The 26,432-nt window shown below is 37.5% G+C and overlaps 1 protein-coding gene across 7 annotated transcripts in view; it reads left to right on the forward strand.

Moving 5' to 3' along the window:
* Positions 1–1,872: 1,872 nt before the first annotated feature.
* MCPH1 (microcephalin 1) overlaps positions 1,873–26,432 on the forward strand; it is a 122,460-nt gene continuing 97,900 nt past the window's right edge. For 2 of the 7 annotated variants that reach the window (XM_057414062.1, XM_057414069.1), the window contains exons 1-9: positions 1,873–1,956; positions 4,157–4,248; positions 5,757–5,875; positions 11,193–11,277; positions 11,916–12,036; positions 12,346–12,486; positions 13,699–13,794; positions 18,379–19,410; positions 25,515–25,627. In XM_057414062.1, coding sequence (XP_057270045.1) covers positions 1,938–1,956; positions 4,157–4,248; positions 5,757–5,875; positions 11,193–11,277; positions 11,916–12,036; positions 12,346–12,486; positions 13,699–13,794; positions 18,379–19,410; positions 25,515–25,627 — 1,818 coding nt within the window. In that variant the 5' untranslated portion in view covers positions 1,873–1,937. Of the gene's footprint in view, positions 1,957–4,156; positions 4,249–5,756; positions 5,876–7,720; positions 7,844–8,717; positions 8,756–11,192; positions 11,278–11,915; positions 12,037–12,345; positions 12,487–13,698; positions 13,795–18,378; positions 19,411–25,514; positions 25,628–26,432 lie in introns of those variants that run through there. The other 5 variants (XM_057414063.1, XM_057414064.1, XM_057414067.1 and 2 more) reach the window with 5 other exon arrangements.

The following is a 26,432-nucleotide window of genomic DNA, read 5'->3' on the forward strand; positions in this document are numbered from 1 at the left end:
TCCTTTCTATGTCAACACTGTTTTTCCAGTGGGAGGTGACGGAAAAAAGGATTAAAAGAAAATCCCAGAGCGTTTGCTACACCTTCTCAGAGTCCAGCAATCTGCAATTCAGAGCTTTACTGAGGTAAAAGTGGTTTTGTACACTTCTAATAGACCCAAAATGGAATTCACTAATTTGCTGAATTTCCTTCCAGAAACCAGCCAACACTCTGAACACACTTCTACGGCCTGATGAGGCACAATGTGGAAACACCTCTTCCAAGAACACCCCATCTTCTAGTTTCATTTGGAGCCTGCTAATTCTCATTGAGAATATACTGCTCTATGTCCACCTCCATGTGTTCACAATTTTAGAGACCTCTAGTACATCTGCCTTTCACCATTCCTTTTCCAAGCTAATGAGTCTTTGTCTAAATAGATACTTCTCATACGGAAATCAAGCAGTACCCTTGTTTTGTATCTCTATGTTTTTTTCCATTTCTACTGCATTATTTTTCAGATGAAGAGACAAGGATTTCACATCAAAGATTTCAGAACAGCACCAACTTATACAACCTTATAGCAGTGCTAGTGCTTCTGAGCTGAGTTGCGTAATAAAGCTGTGCAGCATCATTTTTCTTTAAAAAAAATGCACTTTATGATTGTAAATCTCCTTATACTCATCAATTCTATTATTTTATTATTCATTATATCATTTTTCCTAGGGAAGCACATTTGCTACACTCCAGCCTTCCAGCCCTAGAGCCACTTCATGCAAGGGTGAACATACTACAGTTAATGGTAGAGTTGCCCTCAAGTAATTGTGGGTGCTTCTGTAAATACTGCTTGGCCATGCCCATTCCCTAATCCCAGCTTGCTTGGTTTTCTCTGTTATTTTTTTCACTTCAACACTGCAGTTTGAGCCACCAGAGTTCAGAAGACATTGGTGCTGACACACCTTCCTACAAACTAGAAGACTCCTGAGAACTTCTCATGATGAACAGAGACAACTCACTCATTGTCTACCTTTTCAAAACATTTTCAGCTATGTTTGGGATGCCCTGAACTTCCCCCAGAGCTAGGCTTGGCTGGAGCTCTCTGGATGGAGCACACCTATTTGCAAAAAAACAACCAGAATCATAGAATCGACCAGGTTGGAAAAGACCTTTAAGATCACCAAGTCAAACCATTAACCCAGGACTGCCAAATCCACCACTAAACCATGTCATTGATTGTCTCATCTACACGGTTTATGAAGACTTCTAAGGGCAGTGATTCCACCACTTTCCTGGGAAACCTCTTCCAATGTTTCATCACCCTCTCTGTGAAGAAAGTTTTACTAATATCCAATGTAAACCCCCCCGGCACAGCTTGAGGCCATTTCCTCTTGTCCTATCACTTATTACTTGAGAGACCAACCCCCACCTCACTACAACCTCCGTTCAGGCAGTGGTAGAGAGCAGTAAGGTCCCCCTTGAGCCTTCTCTTCTCCAGACTAAACAACTCCAGTTCCCTCAGATGCTCCTCTTAAGACTTGTTCTCCAGACCCTTCACCAGTTTTATTGCCCTTCTATGGACATGCTCCAGCACCTCAACGTCCTTCTTGCACTGAGGGGCCCAGAACTGCACACAGGATTCGGAGACTCCAGGCGGACAGAACTACTTTGAGTCCCTGACTTCTACAACCACGGCACCAACGACACCCGATCTACATCCCTCACACATCCAGCCCTGACACAGACTCGCACACACGCCGGGACCACACAAACACCACTAAACCCACCCTCTCGGCACCTACCCCGCGCCCGCGAACAACACGCAGGCGCGACTGAACCCTGCTGCAGCGCGCAGGCGCGCCGATGGAGCCTAATGCAGCGCGCAGGCCTGGCTCGCTGTGGAGGTGGATTTAAACTGTGGCGGGTTCCGGAATCTTGGTGTTGTGTTGCGCCGCGCTGCGAATGGAGCCCGTCCTGAAAGGTACCGGCTTGTACGCTGTGCGAGGGGCAGAGGGGAGCCGCCGGGCTGGAGCGGGCAGGCCCTTGCTGATCCCTGAGGTCCTTCGCCCGGTCCCTCTCGGCTGGGCTGTCACTTGCCTCCTTCCCGCCCAGTCTTTACCCTGGGAGCGTCCGGCCCTCAGGGCGGGTCAGTCTCCAGCTTGACCCCGTGGCGTTGCTTTCCCATGGGGAAAGGGTTTCTCTGTGGAGCTGCGCTGACTAATCGTGAACAAGCCTGAAAATGAGCGTCGGGGCCTCGGCGTGGCCCAGAGGGCGGCGGGCTGTGCCCAGCCGCAGGCCAGGCCGAACTGCGCAGGCGATGGGGCGGGAGGGGCTGGGATCCTTTTGCAGGCAGGGAGCGTAGGGGCGACCGCCCCTTCGGGTGGCTTCCGACCGGTGCCGCGGCCCCTTCTGCTGCCACGTATCGGAGTCTGCCCTCGTTCTTTCTGGCTAGGTCAGCCATGGCTAGATCCTGTGTAGTTTCTTCTCCGTGTTTTTAAGTTTCTGCCTCGCTAGCTTGCCCTCTGATGTCTGTTTTCCCCAACTATCACCATCTTCTCTGAGATCTTCCTGCATAAGTTGGCCTTTGCAAGAATAAAACTGTACTCGGACCTCTTCTAGTTCGAAAAACCTACAGACTGTTTCTCATTTTCCTTTTTATCAATTGAACAAAAACTGCGAAGTGCCTTGTCTTTTGTTGGAGTATATTTGATTATCTAAAATTGGCTAACTGCTGTAACGTGCAGCTTTGATCCTACTGCAGGTGCATGCAGCCTTGAAGTAATGTTCGTCCAAGTTTCTAGTTTCGACTTTCACTGAAATTCTCTAAAACATTTTCCTAGGAGAATTATAAATGTGAACGTTCTAAAATATTTGATGTAAGAGCAAGGTATTAGCTTTTCAAATGCAAGTCCTTTTTTTTTTTTTCTCAATAGAACAATCAAGACAAAAAGAAAATATGGCAAAAGCCGTCTTGGTCCAGTAGTCGAATAAGCACAATTAAAAGCACATTGGAGTCAACTTGTGTTAAGTTCCCATATATATCTGAAGTCATAGTACTTATAGTAAGATTTTTCCACATAGTTTGGCTAAGGAGGTGGTTTGCATTCCATATTTCTTGTGTGTTAAAACTATTTTTAGAAATTACAAAAATATGTTAATCTTTATAAAAGTGCTTCTACTGTTGGAGAGTTATTCAGATTTTCATTTAGAAAGAAAACAGACGAAAACTACTTAATTAATCAGGACATAAATAGTAACCAACATAATTAAGCAATGCTTGCCAAGGCTGACCTTTTTAAATTGACAGTTTTACTCATGAGTTCTGAGAGTTGTCTGGCCTGCAGTTTGTGTAAAGTGTTTTTCTTGTGAACCAGCCTTCTTCCAGTTTTCTGGAACTTTACTGACTCACCACTCAAAATGGGAAATTAGCATGGCTAATGGAGCTGTAGATCACTTTAGTGTACATCCTAAGTAAAATCAGTGTTACGAGTTTCATTTGCTTATCCTTCCATGTCCTTACTTCTGGGATTGTTTGTTTAAAGACCTCAACTGAAGCTGATTTCATTCCTTGAAGAGATTATTAATCTGGTTGATAAAGGAAGCTACTTAAATGTGATATACCTAAAGTTACATAATAGAGCTGGCAATGAAATTATATTGGCTCCTGTCATATGTACATAATTTGTGGTGATCCAGTATAAACAAGGTGGAATTTGGACTAATTTGTAAAATGGTAAGTAATATTTTTGCTGTTTTCTGCAGGTTTTGGGAGGGAGTAATTCCATTATATTTGTTTTGTTGTATTCTGTAACTTGTGTTATATCAAGTTGTCTTAAATTTTTTTATTAACCTGAAGAGGAGCAGTGATTAATAAGAGTAAGCAGTCATGTAGAGGCACTGCATTTCTTGTTTAAGCTGGTAGTGTATTTTAAATGGAGTAAATGAAAAGTTGTTTAAGTAGTGTCAAGCTTCTAAGTTTATTCTATTACAACTGTTATAAGGGACAGAAGCTCTCTAAAAAGAGCATTCTGCTGCTACCATCTGACACTCAGTTTATTAAAAGCTACATTTGCTACTGAATGCAGCATGTATGAAAGCAAAATTCTGTTGGAAAGGCAGTTTACCCAATATTATCATAGGGTATACTTCATTAGCTGTTTGTTTTCTTTTGTCTGATACAGGTATCTTGGCATTTGTAGAAGTTTGGTCATCTAACAGAACAGAAAATTACTCAGAAACCTTTGAACAGCAACTTCTTGATATGGGAGCAAAAGTAAGGAAACTATTTTGTAATAAACAGAATAGGAAGGCTCTTAATTAGAAATTAGCTTGCTCGTTTTGCTTATTGGGTATCTTTCTTTGTGGTATGAGTTTAAGTGCAAGAAGAAGGATAATCGCAGACCTGAGAATAAAAGAAAGCACTGTAAAATTCTTACTAGTGACAGATGGGAAATGTATTTAAAGCCTGCATGTATCTATAAACTTCTTTGTATAGTAATATGATGGCATGCATTTGCTGTGAAGTATTGGGCTTGCCACATACTGTGGGCAAATCAAATCAAAGTCTATAAAGCCTGCTGTTTTCAAGTATGTACTTTATGTTGTTTTGTGCTCTCTTAACTTGTAGGCAGCTGCTCTATTGTTACTAAAATGTTTTCTAATCCGAGTACCATGACATTTTCTTCTTTCAGTTACTCTCCCACAAATGTGGTTCAACTCCAGAAAGTGCTAGTAAAAATATATCTGTTAGTGTATGTCTTTTTTTCCCATATTAAGTATTGTTGAATTGCAGGTGCAAAATATGTTCAATTGCCAGCTGTGGAATTTCAACCAGAGACCAAATCAATCTGGTATTTTCCCTTCTTGCAAATTGTCACCAGTTAATGGAGATCTTTACAGCCCACATCATGCTCTAAATAAGACTTGCGTGAGCTTCCAGTGCTTTTCAATTGGGTGTGTGTAGGTGTATCTTACTGTAATTTGTGAAATTGTGCTGATCTCCCCGAAGCCTCTCTTTCTGTGTGAATTTAGCTGAGATAGTGACAGAACAGAATAACTGTTTTTATTATAGAAGCAAGTACAAATATCAATGAATAATTTAAAAACTATTTCTTGTTATTTTGTGCTGTGCTGTTAGACCTATGTTATTCTCTTCTGATATTAGATTTTTCTCACAGAAAATGGCAAAAGCATAAGGCTTCAAAATTCTTCGAGTTGATCAAAAAGTAGCCAGAAATAGTGGAAGTTGCTGGCAGGTAATACAGATGAGCCTATTTAGCAGATCCCCATGACTGAAAAGGGGTAGTCCTGCCCCTTTGTTATTCCAGACACTTGCTTCCCTTTTATTGGGCTGAGATAGTGAACTGACTTGGCTCACTGTTTCAGGAAATAAAATTCAGAATCCGTTTTTCCACTACTTTCTGTACTAGCTGTTTCACAAGAAATGATGTTGGGCTACATGAATAAAAATGTTGCAAGATAGTGATACAACTAGAGCAAGCAGGGGGATGAAAATGCTAACCTAGAAAAAAGAAGTTTGAGAGCAAAAGGAAGCTACTGTAGCTCTCTAGGGTGCATTGCATTGGCTTGGCTAATGAGATTTGAGTTTTGTTTGCTTGAGCCTTCTTGCAGAGATAAGAAAGATCAAGAGTCCTTGACATAATGTTTAGAATAAGTTTTTATGCTAATGGTTTATACATTGAAATATGCTAGCATAGTCCATTTTTATTGGCATTTTCTGATTATTGGACTTAAAGATGAGCTCTCTTTGTACTTCTGCAGGTTTCAAAAACTTTGAACAAGCACGTGACCCATGTAGTCTTCAAAGATGGACATTTGGCTACGTGGAGAAAAGCACAGAAGATGGGCGTAAAAATAGTTTCTGTACTCTGGGTGGAGAAGTGAGTGCTTGTGAATATATGGGACATATTCCAGCAATAATGGATTCTAGTATTGTTTAAAAAATGAAGTACAGATTTTGTTTTGTTTCTTTTTTAATTTATTTGAAATAGTGATAAATCTATGAGTAAATAAGTTTCCTATGACATTTTTGCTATTATAGAGCATATTACTTGTATAAAAAGATAAAATGTTAATTCTTAAAAAATGAATGCAGCGAGGTAGTTCCATAGTAGAATCATTCAGTGTTCCACCCCTTTGTTCTCAGCTGACATGCATAGGCAGTGAAGACTAGATGCTTATGTTGAATAGAATTTTCTTTTTTGTTTGAAAAAGCACAGTTCATCAGGGACATTGTACTGTTTCTGTACTTAGCTTCTGTAGACAGAGTATCTTCTAGCAAGAAATAAAAAGATCCACATGTAGTCTGGCTTTTAAGACGTTTGGAAGATTCATAACAGCACTGATTGAAGATTCTCAGCTACCATACAGGAAAAAGTTAAACTAAAAAACAAGAAAATTTAGCTGTGCAGCCATTCCATGAGAATTTGCTAGTCCATAGCTGCTTCTCTGAGTTTACGAAATGGTTGTGAGGCCAAATTTAGATTTCAGATGAAGTATAAAAACATGTTTAAGAACATGCGGGTGTTAGGCACTCCAATTGGTAAATTGCTGTGATGATAGAAATTAGAATGTAAGCAAAGAGGCTCTCTCCTATACCAGTTGTAATACGCATGGAGAGATAGAAGTATGCTAAGTGCAAAAGTAAAAATAAAAAACAGGGGGATGCAAAGCTGAGCTCTGCAGCTACTTAAATGTTGTGCAACCATAAAATTTCTGATACACATCAGAAAAAGAAGTTCATGCAGTTCTGCAGAAGCATCCAGTTTTAACACCAAGGAAGAAATATTTAAGCTCCCAAATATGAGGGTGGTGCAAAATTCTGTCTGTGTGAATATACCTTTCTTGGACCTGGTGCCACTGAGTGTGTGGAAAATGGTCATTTCAGTAGGAATATTTGGTTGTAAAATTAAATATGCTGTTCACATGGCTAAATGTATAAATATGGAATTTGAAACCTTAGTCATAAGAATTATAAACTGTTTGAGGACTTGGATGTGCTAAAAGGATCCCAGAAAAGTCCAGGTGAGTAGTATCTGCAACAAAAGAATGAGAGCGCCTTCCAGGGGCAAGTCTAGGATGTGACATAAAGGAATGTTTCCTCTGTTACAGCGGTTTAACTGCAAGAGGAACCTGTGCAATACTGGCAGGTATTGAGTGGATGAGCACTGTAGAAAGCTCAGACGGACAGCTAGATATGTGATACTGTAGGGGACAACATGGAGCCTTGAGGTGTAAAGGCCTCAAGAAACTTTATTGCTGTATATAAGCAACAAAGAAAAAGACTTAAGCTCTTTTGTAGGAAAGAGAAGGCTAGCATATTTTTTTTTTTCTGAAGTTGACATGGGACAAAGTGACGTCTTAGTATATGGCTTACAAGACAAGTTTGTTGGAACGGGGGATTCATCTGGAATAGGCGTGTATTATTATGGAGGAAGACCCAAGCTGTGGATTGATTGAAATTCTCTGTAATCTTTCTTTCCTACCTTTAAAGTTAGTGCAAAAAAGGTAAACAAGAATATAAAACTTAGACTGATGTATACTCTTGGCAGAATTCATAGGAGTATCATATTCTTAAGCGAAGTATGGGTCAGGAGTGGTAAAAGCTTACGTAAGAGAAAGTAATGCATAGTCTCACTAGTCATGGAATTACACAAATGAGGTATAGACAACACAAAATTAAAATCAGTCTGTTAGCATACATGCAAATTTTTTTTTTTTTGTAGTAAGATGAGAGAACTGAAGTGTGTGACTTGAAATTATGTATGCCTACCATATCATCTCAGAGGTTTGGCAGGCAGAAGACAGTCTAAACCCTGGGACAACGTAAACAGGGAGGACTGAATATAGTACGTGCCAGTAAAAAGTGTTTCTGTATGAATGGAAGCTCAGTTTGAACCTGCTAACTGTAAGCAAATAATGCAGAATTTGCATGAGTTGAAGTTTTAGCATTACTAAAAAAAGAAGGCTTGATTAACCAGCTGCTCTATTCAATAGCAAGTGGAATGTTCTCAGAATGGTCAGAAATGCTGTGAAATTTAATTTTAGGCAATGTAATACTAAGGGATGACTTTTTAGTGTAGACTGGGGATTGGATGACTCCTGTTGGAGCACAGTGCAAAGCAAAGTATTTTAGTTATTGCTTGATCTTAATTGGCATGTGGATGGTTGTTCAAATTATTTTGCAGAACCTTCCTGTAAGTATAGACACAGCTATGCTATTAGTGTTCATACTGTAACACCAAAACTAAGACAGTGAAGGGATTAAAATTCTTACTGATATCAAGGAGACTATTTAAATCTTAAATCCTCTTAAGTATATTGGAAAGATGATTGTATTGTATGAGGGGAAATTTAAGATTTTGAGACTCACAGGAAATGTTTTCGTATGATTGTCACCTCAGCAGTAGTCATAAATCAAATAGAATATAAAACCTCATGTAGTGGAATGACATGGTTTTTATCATGGTTACACACTTGGAATGTTGTTTCGTAAGACACAGTGGAAGACAAGAATGCTTCAGCCTGGAAAAAATGTGGGAGGGAAAGAGACTCTTGCGAACACCAAGGTTCATATGAGGAGGCTGAGTGAGAAATTAACATTATTTTCCAGTAGAAGAGTTGGAAATCATCACATGAATACATCTGGAGACAGACTCAGAGAATCATAGAGTACCAGGTTGGAAGGGACCTCAACAATCATGGTCCAACCTTTCCTGACAAAAGCACAGCCTATACAAGATGGCCAGCACTCTGTCCAGGTGAATCTTAAAACTGTCCAATGCTGGGAATCCACCACTTCCCTGGGGAGATTATTTCAATGGCTGTTGTGACAAATTTTCCTCTAGGATCTAACTGGAATCTCCCCAGGAGTAACTTATACCTGTACAGAAAACAATAAATGATTATTTTTAGTAAAACATAGTTTAGGCTGGAGAACTACTTGTTGCGGAGACATATTCGGCAAGGATTTATACTGGTTAAAAAAAATGCTGAAGCAATTAAATATTTGGTTTTGTCAAAAAACATGTACAGTATTGAATCTGATGATCTCTAAACCAGAAATCTGTGGAACATAGCAAAGTAAACTGGGAATGTTTGGCTGTGTTTTCATGTTTTTACATACTTCTGGGAATCTTGGTCTTGGAAACAGGATGCTGCAGTATATGATATTTAATCTGAATGCTAGTTTTTTATGTTTGAGCTCTAAAAACACCAGACAAGGAAGCAAATCATAAGCAATTACTCCAGCATTTCCTGGTGGTTCTGGTTTGTGCAAAATACTCCCAATTAACAGCTACTTCCAAACTGTTATGCATGCCCACTAGTTTTATCTTCCCCTGAGCAGTGCTTGAGCCTCTCAGAGGAACATGCCCATGATCTGAAAATATTATAGTACTCGCTTTGCTCCATAAAAGCCAGAACACATTATAATGGTTTGTACAGTATTTGGTGAACATTGCCTTGTTGAACTGTTACTGGAAACTTCTGCTTCACAGTATAAGCATATATTTGAATCCAAACTGAATGGAGTTCTACAGTTTACTAGGAAGTAATTTGATTAGGAAGAAGACTCTTTTAAAATGACATTTGCATTTCCTAAAAATGTAACAACTCTAGAGTAAATACGTTCTTAATTTTTTTAAAATGTGTTGTTTCCCTTTTGTGTTTTCTAAGAATTATAGATATGTCTGACTTTAAAGATAGTGCACATAATCGTGGACTTGTTTTAAGAGTCATGCAAATAAATAATAAGTTTAATTCAAAATGAGTGACAGCTTTTGGATCACTGAAAAAAAAAATAGTACTTTAATTGAAATACTTCAATGAGCAACCTAAAAAAAAAACCCAAAAAACAAAACCCAACAAAAAGAACCCTACATAAAATAGAATTACTATAATCTATGTACAAATTAAGAATACCTAATCTAACCCATAACTGGGAAACTTTACCGACATATTCTTAGTACAGTAACTCATGTCACAAACATGATAGATAAATCATTTACATTCAGTTTTTTCTGCAAAGTAAAAAATGCTCATAACATATTTAGTGGTCAAATTTATTATGTTTAGCTTCTCTGAATAAAAAAAATCTCTGAATTAATGTAAATTTTAGTGCAGTTTAAATCTATGCTGATTATTATCCAGAATTTAATAACAGCTACTGAAGGTCAGCATGTTGAGTATCATCTCTATTTGATGCTCCAGAGAATTCTAAACTCAAACTCGGTTAGTTTGACAAAAACATGTAATGGTTTGGCTTCTTATTTAAAACTGAGTAACTAAGCATTGGATTATAATTCTGCAGTCACAAACTTTATAGCAGTTAGATCACTAGGTGTCACTAGAATCACAGTTTTGAATGGCTTCTGGGGAAACTAGTGTAGTCCATTGATGTTCTATGCTCTTTCTCATAATTAGTTTATTTATTGTTTGATAATAAAAGTGTATTGATCTATTTTGATCAAAAGAACTTTTATGTATTAACCAAATTCTTGTCTCAACATCATTCTTAGTGTTCTCATTAGGTAACATTAATCCCACTATTCTCAAGTCAGTCTTTGAAATGAAAAGACAGGAAAAAGGGGATAAGGTGTCAGTTGGAATTATTGGTTTTGTAATTAAAAAAGTTTGCATAAATACAAATGACCCTTCAATAAGGGGCTGGTTTTAGCATTGCATATACACAGAGGAGGCAGAAAACTGAGACTTATGGCTAAGATATAAAGGCGTGATCAGATGATGACTCGTCCACCCCATGACATTCTGCAGATTATAGTTGGGAGTTTACTGTCATCACAGTGACCAACTTGAGGCAAGTTAAGGTTATGGTTGCTGGGTAGTGAACAGTTAAAACCTACAGTCCTCCCAAGTTGGGTAAATTTGAGATTCATGAGAATCTGGCCAAGAGGACTTAATATAATGATTTTTGAATGTGTGGAAAATAAAATGAGTGTGAATCTTTGAGTTTCAGAACAACAATTTAGAGAGCATCGTTAGGACAAAAAAAAAATATGTCCTATATTTGGTGTGTCATATATAGAGATTTTTTTTTTTCCCCATTGAAGTATTTGTGCTGAAGATACGCACTGAGGAAAGGTTGGTGTTTCATTATTACTGAGCTCAGATGACTTTTTGCTATAAAGTTTCTCATTCTTAAAAACACAAACACAGCTGCTCTAATTTATTATGCAGGTGTCGAGAAACTAGAGTACATGTTGATGAAGCCTTATTTCCTGTGGTAGCTGCTAATGAAGAATTGCCACAACCAGTCAAAAAAGTGAGTATGTGGGTATGGGTGGGTTTGGTTGTTTTTTTTTTTCATAGGCCTAGTGTAGTAAACCTTAAAGTCTGAATTTGACTTCCTGACCTCAGGCATTTGAATTCCTCATTACCAGGACATTCTGTAAGCTCTATGTATCTGTCTGAGTAGGTTTCTAAAGGTAGGCTATGGCTGTGATGATGTGGTATCTGAAGAAAGTATAATAAAATTTTTTGTATTGATGAATAAATAACTTAAGGTTTAAACTAAAATGACATAATGGCTAATTAAAAAAACATGACTGTTGTGGTTTATGTTTCACTGAGTTGCATGCACAAATGCTAAAATACTGATATTTATAAAAAAAAAATCAAGCCTTAGCTTTGCTTCAAGAAAAAAGGAAAAGATGGTTATTTAGTCTGCTTTTTAATAAAATCTAACAGGAAAAAAAATCTGTTAGGTTCTTTCTTCTTTTGTATTAACATTTTCCAAAGTGAACTTTAACTTCTGCTATTACCTGTGACTCTCAAGGAAGCGCTAGGAAGCATAGTTAGACACTGATGATAAATACTGTGGCAAAGTGGTAAGCGAATAAGAAGTGTAGTTATTTCTGGCAGTTTTATACCATATAATTGATAGCTTTGTGTGTCTTGTAGCACAAATGTATGCAGCCGAAAGACTTTGTTGAAAAAACTCCAGAAAATGATAGAAAGTTGCAGAAAAGATTGGACCAGATGGCTAAAGAATTAGCCATACAGAAGATAGCAGTTAATGCTGGTAAGAGCTACCTTAGACAAACATCTTCAGTTATTTCCTTAAAATACTTGATGGGGTTTTGTTTTGTGTGTTTGGTTTGGTTGGTTAGGTTTGGGTTTGTTTGGTTTTACTTCTATGTTTTTATAAGTATGTTTTTACTTACAAAGTTGACTTAGTTTTTACAGAGTTCTTGCAATTTGCAGTATTAAGGCATCTAAAGTGATGTTAAGAGAACCAAACTAACCTATTTTTTTCAAGTTTGGGGGAAAAAAAAATTGAGATTGTTATAGCACATAAATACTAATGTACAAATGCAATTTCTTTGTATAGAAATTGATGTACCAGTTCTATTATTTGAAGACAATGGTTCACTTGTATACAGCCCTGTTAATAAGGTGAAAGATCAATACAGTGCAATGGAAAGAAGAATAAAGGAGATGAAGGAAAAAAGAGAAAATATTTCTCCTACTGGTAAGGAGTTAAATTTTACCTATCCATGCACAAATGGCTGCCATCTTTATTGCTGAATTTCTGATGCTTTTGTCTTGCTCTGGCCTTCGAACTTTTTTTCGTATCTTGATTACAATGTCCTCCCTGCTTCCCAGGTTTCAAGTAGTTATGATGCTTTAGCTTTTAGTTCCTTTCCATCAAAGGGCACAAGAAATCGTGAAAGATAATAATTGCAAAAAGGAATTTCTTAATGGTTAGACTGCTCAAGAGGACTAAAGTTAAGCTAGACTTTCTAAACTTGTAAATTGATATTACCACAACTTGGTTAAACTTTACAGTGAAACTCTTATTTCCCTTTAAATTGTAATGTGAGTGCTGTACTTGTCAAAGATTGTAATGTTACTAGTCCCAGGCCAACAGTTCATTAAGGAGTTGAAAATTGACGAGACATCTGTCCAGGTACTGAAGAACAGGATTTAAAAAAATAAATTGAATGACCCAATCAGATAAATCTAATTTATTTCAAAATGCATATCCTGGTGAATTAAATGTAGATTACAGTTTTCAAATAATTTTTTAGTGTTTCCATTACATTACTGTGAAAGCATTGAGGTCTAAGCCATTAGATTTTGCCAGTTAATATAAAAAGTATTGAAATGTGGAACATCTTTTGAGCGGGTGGGAATCGGTAGTATTTGAAGTTTTAAGAAGTCTATGTCAACTAGACTGTCAGTTTATAATTTCAGAAATAGTTGCAGGGGGAAAGTAAAGAATCAGTGATACATGGATGAAAAATTAAATTAATTTATTTTGGCATGACTTTTATTTGTTTTTTAGTTTTAAGGTAATGCCTTCAAGCATTTTTAAATGCATTTCTGCTATGTCAGTGCTTTGCCACTAATTGCAGAATTTGACAGATTATGTAGTAAAATACCTCAATTACCTTAGAAAGGTTTTATATTTTCTAAAAGGTTTGCTGTCATTCTTTAATATCATAGAAATATGGTTATCTAGAAAAAGAAATTGCTTAAAATTGTAGAAGATGTAGTAGCTTTTTTTTCTGAGTGTGTAAATTTGGGATACTCTTGAAGAGTGTAATTACTTACATGGTTATAGTTGGCAAAGCAATGAGTTATGTCTTACAGTTGAGCTGATTTGAAATGTGAATCAATGGTGCCAAAATCTATATCTTTGCAAGTAGGTCTAACTTATTTATTATTTACAAATTCCTAGCTTCACAAATGCCTCAGATACTTCCAAGTAGTTCACCAGGAGACTGTCTGCTGCCTACTTGTGTCTTAACTAATTCAGAAGATGCATTGTTACCAGGTAACTAATGCAACTTTATATATTACAGAAATTAAAAATAATACATGGCCTGTTTATTTTGTAAAGTATGGCATACTGAAATGGGAACTGTATGTTTGCTCTATCATTTATATTTAAAGCTGAATTATTTTAGTTTTTCTTAACTGGCAAAGTGTGTACAAGTAAGAATTCAAGGAAAATGGAGCATGAAGAAACACGTTGGGTAATGCTCTGCCTATGACTGTGATGCTTCTGTCACTTCCTCCTCTTTCTTCACACCCTTTCCTGTTAATGGCTTCTTGACCTGGCATGGTGTCAGCCTTCTCTGCTCTTAGAGTGATCTTGTATAGAATACAGAGTGGGCACTAAACAGTGATAATGGGAAGCAAAAGAGAGAAGAGAATGAGGGAGAAACCTCAAAGAACTGACTTCTCTTCAAAATATTCAATCGAAAAACTTGAATTTAGAAGAAAACGTAACATGTTTTCCAGCTTAGTACGTCAGAGATTAAAAAAGTTAACAAAAGCAAAATAAATCGGCCTTTAAAATGTTTTATGGTTACAAGTGAATTCAAGTAATTTGTTATCAAAGTTCTTATTCTCTTGAAGTTAGGGATTTGTTCTTCTGTTTTGGCATATTACCAGAATATAAGGGCAAAGATTATTGTGAAGGCTGTTGAGCTACTTCAGTGGGCATCTTAACATTAATCTTGTATACAGGAGATAAGTACATCAGACCTCATGTCTTCTGTTGGTTACATGAGCAAAAAGCTGAAGTCACATGCTGGTGTTTTGTATCAGTAGAAGAGTAAGGAGAGCATGGGGCATTATCTTATAGCCTGAGACATCTTGTTATGTGTTCATGCAGTGTTAGGGAGAAGTAATAGCTTAATACTGGAAGTAGCATAGTTGTGCCAACAAACTTTATTTTGCTAAATTAGTTGTGTGCTGATGACATTGAACAGTGATTTTTTTTTTTTTATTTTTTTTGAGAGCTTTACCATGAATGTGTCCTTCCAGCATTGCAACTGCACAATGTAATTTTGCATAAGAACAGGCCTCCACATCCCATGACAATATTTGGTGTAGCTTCAAACTGTGGTACGGTGTGATAGTGGCCCTTCTGTTTGTGCTTGCAAAATACTTGAGAGTATGTTGGTTAATAGTGGTTAAAAAAGTTCAAGAATCCAGTTTGAGGATCAAAGCTAACACTTTTTCAGTTGTCAATATGGGAGTCTGATCATGTCATGAGAAACTTCTTTCATCTCTGTATATTTTATTTTTCTTAATTTAGCTAGCTACAGCCTATGTTTAAAAATATTATTTACATTTAGTAAGCAAATAACGTCAAGACTTTCCCTAAAACCTACAGGAGCACTTACAGAAGTATTGCTGAAACTTTGCACTCAATGTGTATTTAAACAAAACCATCTATTGCAATTATCAGCAGGGCTTTTGAAAATGTATTCTGGATAATTAGAGATAGTAGCCTGTTTCAGAGGAATTTATTGAAGAATTATATATATATTTATAGATAAGAGTTATTAATTGGTGAGGTTAGCAGCTGGAGAGAGGACGCCTTCAACACCTGAGCCGGAGGAAGCCCAGCATCCAGGAGCCTCAGTTCAAAGCGGCAAGAGCCACCGAGGGAGCCTCAAGTCCTCAACAGGACTTGCCCAGGAGCTGGCAGCTCAGCTGATGCGAGCAGCTGACTCACAGGGGGTGGTGCTCAGGAGGGATGGCACCAGCCCTGAGTGGTTCAAATGCCCAGGAGTGAGAGGGACCAGGAGCAAGGCGAGTCAGTTTGTGTGGCAGCTAGCACAGGCAGGTGAGCGGGATGGTGATCACTCGCCATATGAGCAGGGCCTGGTCTGGGAGCTCTGCTCTGGCTGCCCTGGCAGTGGCCAGTGTAGGCACCCATACAGAACCGATGAAAGGGGAAGCTACAGCGCAGGGCTCTGAGTGTAGAGAGTGCCTGCACTGGTCTCCTGAGGCGAGGGTGCACAACGGGCAGGGCTGCACTCAGTGCTCCCTGGTGGAAGTCCTACTGCAGCAGGGGCTGAGCTGCGGGACACTGTCAATAGGATGAAAGGCATCAGGGAAGCTGAGAGGAAGCAGGACCTGCTTGCTCCAGGGCCAAACTGTGCAGAGGCCTCAGGGTCCATTGTAGCTCATGGGGGAAAGAAGGAGGCCATTAACTCAGGAAGCTGGGAACTAGTAACAAAAAAAAAAAAAGAAAAACAACAAAAGGAGGAAGAGGACAATTAAAAGCAAGGGGCTTCCTCCTAAATCTGATGTTCTCACCCAGAACCACTTCACAGTTCTGCAGGGGACTAATGAGGAAACACACACCCTGCACCATGAACAACTGGCTGATGCACTAGTAAAGATCACTACTGGTGCTGCCAGGAAAAAGCGGCGGGTCATAGTAGTAGGGGACTGCTTTGAAAGGAACAGAGGCACCCATCTGTTGCCTGACCCAGTCTCAAGGGGAGGTGTGTTACCTACCAGGGGCTCGGATCAGGGATGTTGCAGAGGCTGCCTGCTCTAGTAAGTCCCATGGACTATTACCCACTTCTAGTGATCCATGTGGGTGCTAGGGATATAGATAGCAGTAGTCTGGAGAACATTAAGAAGGACTGCAGAGCCCTGGGAGAGGGGGTTAGGGGCTCTGGAGCTCAGATTGTCTTTTCATCCATTCTCCAGGATAAAGGGGGGGACCTTAAAAAGGCTGGGTGAATTTGCCAGGTTAATAAATGGTTAGAAGAGTGGTGCCGTAGTCAGGGGCTTGGGGTTTTTTTTAGAACATGGGACTCGATTTGGGAGGCCAGGTCTACTGGAGGCTGGTGGAGCTGGTCTTTTGGTAGGAGGCTTGCCAGGCTGGCCAAGGAGGTTTTAAACTAAATGTGTTGGGGGAGGGGGGCATCATTCCATCCCAACACACCCAGTCAATGCCAGCACCTATAATAAATGCTAGAAGCAATGTAGAGCTATTTCAGCAGCTCCAGCCAATGAGCTGGCTTCATTTGGAGCTCGGCTCAATGCCTCTATACAAACACCCATAGTATAGGGAACAAACAAGAGGAATTAGAGATGTGTGCACATCTATGGGGATATGATATGATAGGTATCATGGAAACATGTGGGATGGCTCCTATGACTGGAGTGTTGGAATGGAAGGTTAAAAGCTCTTTAGAAAAGACAGGCCTGGCAGGTGGGGTGGGGGAGTTGCCCTTTATGTTAGGGATAGGCTGGAGAATATGGAATTCTGTCTGGGGATAGGTGATCAGTCAACAGAGAGTTTGTGGGTCAGGGTTAAAGGGATAACAGCTATGGGGGACATTACTGTGGGGGATCTGCTACAGACTGCCAGAATGACTTCTTTGCCTCAGTCTTCACTGGCAAATGCTCTGACCACACCACCCAAGTCTTGGAAGGCAGATGCAGCGACTGTAAGAATGAAGACCTTGCACCCACTGTAGGAGAGGATCTGGTTTGAGACCATCTTAAGAACCTGAACATGCACAAGTCCATGGGACCCGATGAAATCCATCCACGGGTCCTGAAGGAGCTGGCAAACGAAGTTGCTAAGCCACTGGCCATCGTATTTGAAAAATCATGGCTGTCAGGTGAAGTTCCCGATGACTGGAAAAAGGGAAATATAACCCCCATCCTCAAGAAGAGGAAAATGGATGACCCGGGGAACTACAGACCAGTCATTCTCACCTCTGTGCCTGGCAAAATCTTGGAGCAGATTCTCCTGGAAGGCATGCTAAGGCACATGAAGGGGTTATGGGTTAAAACTTAAACAGGGGAAGTTTGGATTGGATATAAAGAGGAAATTCTTTACTGTGAGGGTGGTAAGGCACTGGAATGTGTTGCCCAGGGAGGTTGTGAATGCTCCATCCCTGGCAGTGTTCAAGGCCAGGTTGGACAAAGCCTTTGATGACATGGTTTAGTGTGAGGTGTCGCTGCCCATGACAGGGATGTTGGAACTAGATGATCTCAAGGTCCTTTCCAACCCTAACTGTTCTATGATTCTCTTAATAGATTCTGTGTTTCACCTCCCCCCAAAATCTTAAGAATGGCTATAAGAAATGATACATTTTTTCCACGTTGTAATTATTCTTAATACATTGTGTTGATGTACATGGTATGATAGTATGATGTTGTATTTGACTTCATCCTGCAAAAATAATTAGTGGTAAGTACTGCTCTCGTAGTAAAAAAGATTTTTCGCTTTCCAATATTAATCTAGCTAGGTTTTTATGGTCTTGCTGTTTATTTTTCTTTTTTTCCACAAATGCAAGAGTGAAAGAGTTCCTCTGCTGCTTTGTTTCAAGACTGTAGAACAGGGCTTGTTTACCTATTGCCGTGTAAGAAGGTATGATAGCTAAAGCTATTGTAGCTTCTTGTTAACATAGAACATAATTTAGTTTTAATCCATTTTCTGTTTAGTTTTTGATGACTTACAATATAATATCCAGAGAACTTGCCAAGTCCTTGTTTTTCTTTTTTCAGTAATTTCATGTGTATTTTACTAAGAAATTGGTACACTTTCTGTTTTATTAAATAAATTTATGTTGCCACTTTTCATATTTTGCAGGAGAACAAATGGAAGACTGCTTGAACTCAAGCTTTGATTGTCTTTGGGGAGCTGATAAATTAAAGAGACAGAAAACAGAGGTAGTAAAACCTGCCTGTGATAGTTGGACTGATAATCCTATAGCCATGATTGTGTCAGTGAATTCTCCCTCACAAAGCTATGAGCAGACTTGCTTAACACCAAAACAACGTAGCAAAAGCAGCTTAAGAAAAAAGCAGCTTTTTCAGCATACTTTGGATGATAAAATGCCTTTAGAAAAGAAAGATACAGAAAAGTTCCTGAATAAAAATCAGGATGAAAATAGCAAGACTACTTCAGTTGCAAATGAAAGTTCTCTTCTCAAAATAAAGGGCTTGGGTCATCTTTCTCCTTCCAAAAAAATGTCCAAGTTAAGTAATGTTGCTGCTGTGATTGACAGTCTCTCTAATGCACCTATGAGCAGCATAAACTTAAGTAAGTGTTCACTGGATAGACGCTTCCCTGTTTACAGAAACAATTGTATCCTTAAAGACAAGAAGAGGAAAAAATTAGAAATACTACCTAGTTTGAAACTGGCTACCTCAGAACTGGGTGCATCAGGGTCTAAAGACTTCTGGCAAGCAGGTAGTACAGGTAGCAAGTCTTTTAGCTCTGAAGAGGCTTCTTATGAAGAGGATTCTTATGAAGACTTCTTTTCATCATTTAACTTGAACAAAAATGAAGTACAGATACAAGTACCAAAGGAGTCACAGAATCCTGAAATTTCTTGCAAAGACTCTTTTGCAAGCATGGACTCGCTTGGTTTGAGTTTCTGTAAGCCACGTAGTACTTCCAAGGAAAGTGGGAAAAGGTCTATTTCCACAAATGATCTTTCAGTAAAGGAAAACTTAAAACCAGCTGAGAATTCTGGAAGTGTGCCATTAAATTATATGTCACCTGGTGAAAAAGATGACACTGCAGAAGCTCTAGATTCTGATGATGTGAATAGGCTGCCTCAGCATGCTTATGAAAAATCCTACACAACCAATATGAATTGCAGTACTTACACTAATGGTAAGTCACTACATAGAGCTAGAAAATGAAAAAATATCTTACGGCATACATGCATGGATACACTTATGTAGCTAAATTGCAAAAAATGAACTGCCATTCCCAAGGGAAGAATATTTCAGAATTACACCAAAAGAAGAAAATGCTCCAGTACTTGACTTTATTTTTCAGTAAAACAAATGAGTGCATAGAATCCAAAAGAACACCCATTTGTTCTTATGTGCACTACAAACACAGAAGTCACCAACAGATAAGGAAAGTGTGCTCACAAAATATAACAGAAGTAATATGAACTGTCTTTTCCCCTAATGCTTGCTATTCTGTAAGCTTTCTGCTGCTATTCAAAATCTGTTTAAGAAATCAAAGCCTTTCTGTTATAACTGTTATGGTGTTCTTGTAAATTTTTATTAATAACATCATATGGTCCCTTGTTCAAGTAATTTTTATTTCACATGTTAAAATTGCTGCTTAATTGCAGTTAAGAGCATAAAATGTCTAGTGGAAAAATAGTGGAGTTAGCAATTTCTATCTTGTGCTATGATGAAGGTAGAATAAGACATTTGAGAGCATGAACAAGAGTTGTAATTTAAGTGTCTTTTTCAATCATGGCTTATTTATATGATACTGATCTCAGTTTATCACAATAATTTTGATAGTTTTTTTTTATATTTCAGCCTTTTCAAGTTGATTTAGGCTAAGTTAATTCAATTTAAAAGTATAATGGGATATTTAATCTCAGGAACTTCACTGGAAAATTCTTTTAACTTGCATTGGAGTAATCATTTTTACATCTTGATATTTTGAGCTCTGTTAAGCTTTATGCAGGGCTAAATATTTCTAATTATAATTGCATTTTTTCGTTAGTTGTTTTCAACAGAAAGTTCTGCAGCAATGCATCAATTAATTATATAAAATTAATAATTACCCTAAGCAAACTTGGTATCAGAGAATCTTCCAGTGGAAATGTTGAACAGTGACCTTGCCTGTACCTGTGGGTAATAAGTGAGCTGCAATTTTGGGTTCACTACGCCTGTACTTTAATGCCTGGAGTGCATTGTTATAACACAGACTTTTTCTTAAAAAAGAGAAGTTCATACAGGTGTATGTTATACAGGCATAAATGTATACCCATAAATATATGACCCTGCTGTATGTGGTATATTTTTCATCATGTGGCAATGTACTAGAGGATGATGTTTACATTATGTATTTCTTAATGTCAGACCCAGTCTGGTTTTGATTAAATAATCATGAAAACAAATGGGAAAGGAGAAGATATTCTCTCCTTTTAAACTTGGGTGTGCCATTTAATTTTAGTGTTTAACTTTTAAATCCCAGTGATTAAATTATGATCAATGTTCTAGCATATTATGCTTTTATTTTCTTGCTGGACAACTTGTTTAAGATAACAGATTGTGGAGGAGAAGAAAAAGGATCTGTATTCAGCAAACAATTTACCCAATATTTATACTTTATGTCCTTTTTTATTAGGAACTTCTGTACGTGTCAGTTTGTGTTTCTAATGATTTTAATAGTAGTTGTAATTTATCTGTGATGGCCATTTTCCCAAGTATAATATTTTTAATTTTGTGCATCTGCTGTGTAGTCAAGTACCACCTCAAATAAAGTTCAACTCAAATTTGACAGCTCAAATGAGCTCGCTTAAAATGGAATAATAAATAGTGAAAGATGAGTTGTATTTTCCCTAATAATGCAAGTTCTGTGGAAGAACGTTAAAATGTTGTTTTAAACTTACTACTGTGACACTGTATAATGAAATAATTGATTTTTATTAAATACTGTGATTTGAAAACTGGTGAATACAGTATATTTTCAAAAGCTGAATATTTCTTTTCACGCATATCTAGTTAGGAATAACAAAATATCTGTATAAAATTATGTCTGTATATGTTTTTAAAGATCAAACATTTTTCTTGCCTTTTTTTGTGATTTTAGATCAGTGTCTTTAATGACAAGAAGTAAGATTTGATAAGCTTTATTTCTACAGACTAAGAACACTTGTTTTTATAGAAGTGTAACATGCAGGCTTCATGCTCCCTTGTAGGGTGTGCTCAGGGCTGCCCAGTTCTGCTGAACAGCACAGGCATAAACATGGCTACTTTATCTTTCTTCAAGGCATAAATCAAGTAAAGAACTGTCACAGATGCAAGAGCTGACATTAATTAGGCTTTATCAGAATATTAAAAGATGCTTTCCTATTCAAATTCACTTTTTCTTTCTCAGTTTTGTTTCTGGAGATTAAATAAATTTTCTATCCTGATTAAATCAGTCATACCTGATAAACTTCAGAGCTCTGTAATCAATAAGTGGTGTGTAGTTGGGGTTTGTGCATCAATCGTAGAATCAGTGCCTAAATTTTTAGCAGTTACAAAGCGAGGAAAACCGTGGCTTTTCTCTATCATAAGTGTAAGTTTATAGAAATGCAAAGTCTTTTGTGAAAGTTAATTATCTATGCTAGAAGAGTCTAACATCTTTGTCATTCTTGTAAATTGCTTTACTTTGGCATTTTAACTGCATAGAACGCTAATACTTGCTCAGATTTGATGAATTCATGTGACCTTTCATCTGAAAGCTGCAACAATAAATAATATTGGGCAATAGGAGTATACTCTTTTATATAAGAGTATACTCAGGAGTATACTCTTAAGCTTTTATCCTAAAATAATTAAAAAATTTGAACGTGGACTTAGCATTGTTTCCAATCTTAAAAATTAATTTAGGGCTTAGCTGAGTGAATTTTAGGTATTTACAGTGAATTTGAGAAAAAAATATTATGTTAGCTGTCCAAAAAACATAACCTAGCATCCATTAGGTTTTAGGTAATTAATGTAGATCAGTGTTAAGAGGGGGAATCTGGAATATCATTCTGTTATTTGGTGCAAAAATTATGACACTTAACTGACGTTTAATTTAGATGAACAAGTTTTTACTCAAGTTTTAAGTGTGAGGTGCTTAATGCTGCTAAAAATTTTTTGTATATTTATGTCTTTAAAAACATACATGTGAAAGCTTCCTTAGATTTCATGTGCCTTTGGGGTTTTTGCTTCAGTTTTGGAAGGAGACAAGCTTACTAAAAACACTGTATTATATCTTGTATTGACATTTTATTATAGAATCATAGACTAGTTAGGGTTGGAAAGGACCTTAGGATTATCTACTTCCACCCCCTGTGCTGTGGGCAGGGATACCTTACTTATTATGTCCTTTTAAGAAACACATGAGAGATTATTCAAACAAAAAAGGACAAATAGTTTTTAATAGAGGAACAAGTTGAGAATTGTTCAGATGTAGTTAAATTTACAGAACTTGATGTCAGTTGTCCTAGAGCACATAAGCTAGATAAATTGTTCTAAACCATTAGCAGGTTCTGTTTGAAGACCTGGTGGGCACATATGCATTCAGATGACTTCAAGAAATTTTTTTTGTTCTGAATAGCACAAAACTTGGTATTTGCCCATGCTGGAATAACAACTACAATAACACAAGTCATTAAATATTCTATCCATGAATATTGGAATCATAGAATCAACTAGATTGGAAAAGACCTTTAGGATCAAGTCCAGCCATTACCCCAGGACTGCCATGATCACTACTAAACCATGTCCCCGAGGGCCTCATCTACATGATTTTTGAACACTTCCAGAGATGTTGATTCCACTGCTTCCCTGGGAAACCTGTTCTAATGCCTGATCACCCTCTCTGTGAAGAAATTTTTACTAAAATTAACTAAACCTCCACTGCCACAGCTTGAGGCCATTACTTCTTGTCCTGTTGCTTGTTACCTGGGAGAAGATACTGACCCCCACCTCATTACAGTCTCCTTTCAGGTAGTTGTAGAGAGTGACAAGGTCCCTCCTGAACCTTCTCTAGACTAAGCAGCTCCAGTTCCCTCAGTCATTCCTCATCAGACTTGTTCTCCAGATGCTTTACCAGCTTTGCTGCCCTTCTGTGGGCCCAGTCCAGCACCTCAATGTCTTTCATGTAGCGAGGGATGCAGAACTGAACACAGGATTTGAAGTGTGGCCTTACCAGCACTGAGCACAGGCAGATGTACTGCCCTGGCCCTGGCTATACCCTTTCTGATACAGGCCAGGCTGCTCTTGGCCTTCTTGGCTGCCTGGGCACAAGCTGCCTCATGTTCAGAAATTGTCAATTATTAGTAACTGAAGTGTTACTTATGACAACAAATTCAGATTTACTTTCTTCATAGTTGAGGTAAATAACTGGGATAATTACAGAATAGTAGATAAGATACAGTTTCGTTTCAGTGACTCGTCATTATCTTAAAGTAGAACACTGTATGATTAGATAAGCATTATTGATTTGATCTGAACAAAACTAGCTCACTGTTCTAATCATGCTCAGTAACTAATCATTACTTTGTCTTTTGACTTGAAATATGGAATGGAATTTTCAAGGTAATATTCTGGTTCGAATCTCACTGGTGATAAATGGTCATGAATGAATAGACGCTTAAATTGCAAATTAAAGTCACTCTGATAGCCATATGGAGTATTATAGCATATTAGATTTGTTGAGTTTGATACCTGTAATTGAGTGATGTTTTAGAAGAGAATCTACAGGATGTAATGGACCGCAGTGGCAAGAGTTACCTGCAAATTTGAACTAAATTTAGGGGTAGCTAACTGGATGGAATTGCTTCAGTAAGTTCTGTCCACTTTATCTGAAATACCCTAGGAAAAGCTACTAAAGATGAAATTTTTTACTTGTTACTGAGAAACTGCTTTAAAAAAAAAAAAAAATCATGGAAAAATATGTAATAGACAGTGAAACTTGAGACCTACAGGATGGAAAAGCTGGCAAGTGCTTGAGAAGTACTCATAGTCCGGAGAGAAGTAATAGGAACTGGATTGTGAAGAATAAGCCTTATTTATGTAATGCATAATAGCTCCAAGCTGATAATCAGAGATGATGGACATGGTCCCCTCTTCCTGCTTTGCTGTAAATATGAAAAATATTATGAGAATGAGCCCTAACTAGAAAGAGGTCCAAACATACAAGTCTTGAGACTTTAATCCCAAGTGGGACAAGAGCTGCAGAGCTCAAGGATTCAGGCTTAGGATGGCAAAAGGAATGTTACACCACTTCTCACTGCCTCCCCCCAGCCAAGCTGCCCCACTAAAATATAACCTAATAGTGGTCCGTCCTTCTACAGTGACTGAAATAAATTACTAGAAATGAACAGAGGCATACCTTGCTTCACCCTAATCCGCTTAGGGTAAAGCAATGGAATAGATTATCTCCTGACATACTTCAGAGTTTTTTGGTTGGGTATTTTTTTTTATTTTTAATTCAAAATACATGTTCAAAAAAATCCTGTTTTCCATGTAAAAGGAGTTACATTTCTTAGCTTTTTTTTTCTTCTTTTTTTAATTGTGTAACAAAATATTTTCTAATTGCCAGTAGTCCTCCTCAGTGATTGAAGATGATGGGTCTCAGTGCAATACTGAATAAAACTAAGTATTTAGCTCTCCCTTTGTTAAAAGGCATTTTGTGTTTAAATACTGAGTTTAAATTAACAATTGTACCAAAAGCCAGGATACTTGTATTACACAAAAATCACTGTAATACTGTGTAAATTGACATTAAACTTGCAACGTTAGTATGAAGAACTGATTAAATTTTGACTAGTTTAAAGTTTATAATTTTAAAATAAGAAATCAGTAATGGAAAATGTTCTCATCATTTTTTGTGTTGTGATTTATTGTCGTTCTCTTACCTCAGGGATTAAGATTTATAATTATTACAAAATTGCAAATTTTGTAATAATTATAAAACAGCTTAGCCAATTCTTTACTTGTAGTTAATACATAATTTTCAAAATACTGGAAATAGGGAGTTTTGCAACTAGTTTATTTACAGGATCAAATACTGAAAGATTAATGATGCTTGAATGTTATTCTTTTTTCTGTAACTGAAATACAGTGGAAAAATAGCTGGTACATATTATTAACTTAGGTGTCTTAATTGTACATAGCTCTATGTGCTATGATAAAAATAGTTGGTAGCAGTTTCATTTCACAAGATTACATTTTTCATTTTAAGTTTCTAAATTTGGTTTCTAGGTGATGAAAATCAAGTTTCAGAGTGTCCTGCTACTGATGGCTGTTGCAGGAAGTTTAATGAACAAAAGAATAAGAACAATGGTGGGTTAAGAAAAAGAAGAAGACTCCAACAGGTCAGTTTAACTGGACATATTCTTTGTTAAGCTTTCTTTTCTTGGAGAATCACCAAATCCCTTTGTATATCATTCTCTATGCGCTATCAGTTTAAAAAAAATCTGAATCTCATTTTCCTTGAAATGTTCTAGCAGTGTTCAAGGCCAGGTTGGATGGAGTCTTGGGTGACATAGGTTAGTGTGTGGTATCCCTGCGTACAGCAGAGGGTTGGAACTAGATGATCTTAAGGTCGTTTCCAACCCTAACTATTCTATGATTCTGTGTTTTGCGAATGACATTCAGAGACAATACATACAACCATGGAAACCAGCTTTCTGGCAACTTGTGGTGTTAGAGTCTGGGCCAACCTGACATTGTAAAGGAGGTTCATAAGCCAGCTCAAACTGTTTTTGTTGGAAAGCTAGTGAAGTAACCTGAAAAGATGTGTCTGTCCTTTCTGGACAACTTACCAAATGGGGTAGATTTTTTGTTAGCTTTATAGTGGATCATCCCCAGTGGATGTTTCTGCAAGATAAAGTTTTATGCAATTTTTTTTTCTACATTAAGGTAAAGCTAAATTTCTTAACTTAGTATTGAGCTCAGTTTGGATGCAAAAAAAAAAAAAAAAAAGTGAGAGCATTGGGTAAGCACCGAAACAGTTTTAGGTGGTTTTGCCTTGTAAAAGTTTTGTCTAACTAAATATAAAACCAGTCAGGAAAATAGATAGCAGTTCTTTTTATCAGTAAGTAGCAAGTAATACAAATAAAATGAGCACTAAGAGATGTCTGAGATAATTAATTATATTAAATAAACTAGACAAGTGTT

This window comes from Pezoporus wallicus, unplaced genomic scaffold (genome assembly GCF_028554395.1).
Source record: "Pezoporus wallicus isolate ANWC-B61680 ecotype Strahan unplaced genomic scaffold, APGP_CSIRO_Pwel_v1 contig_6428, whole genome shotgun sequence".
Classification (NCBI taxonomy): domain Eukaryota; kingdom Metazoa; phylum Chordata; class Aves; order Psittaciformes; family Psittacidae; genus Pezoporus; species Pezoporus wallicus.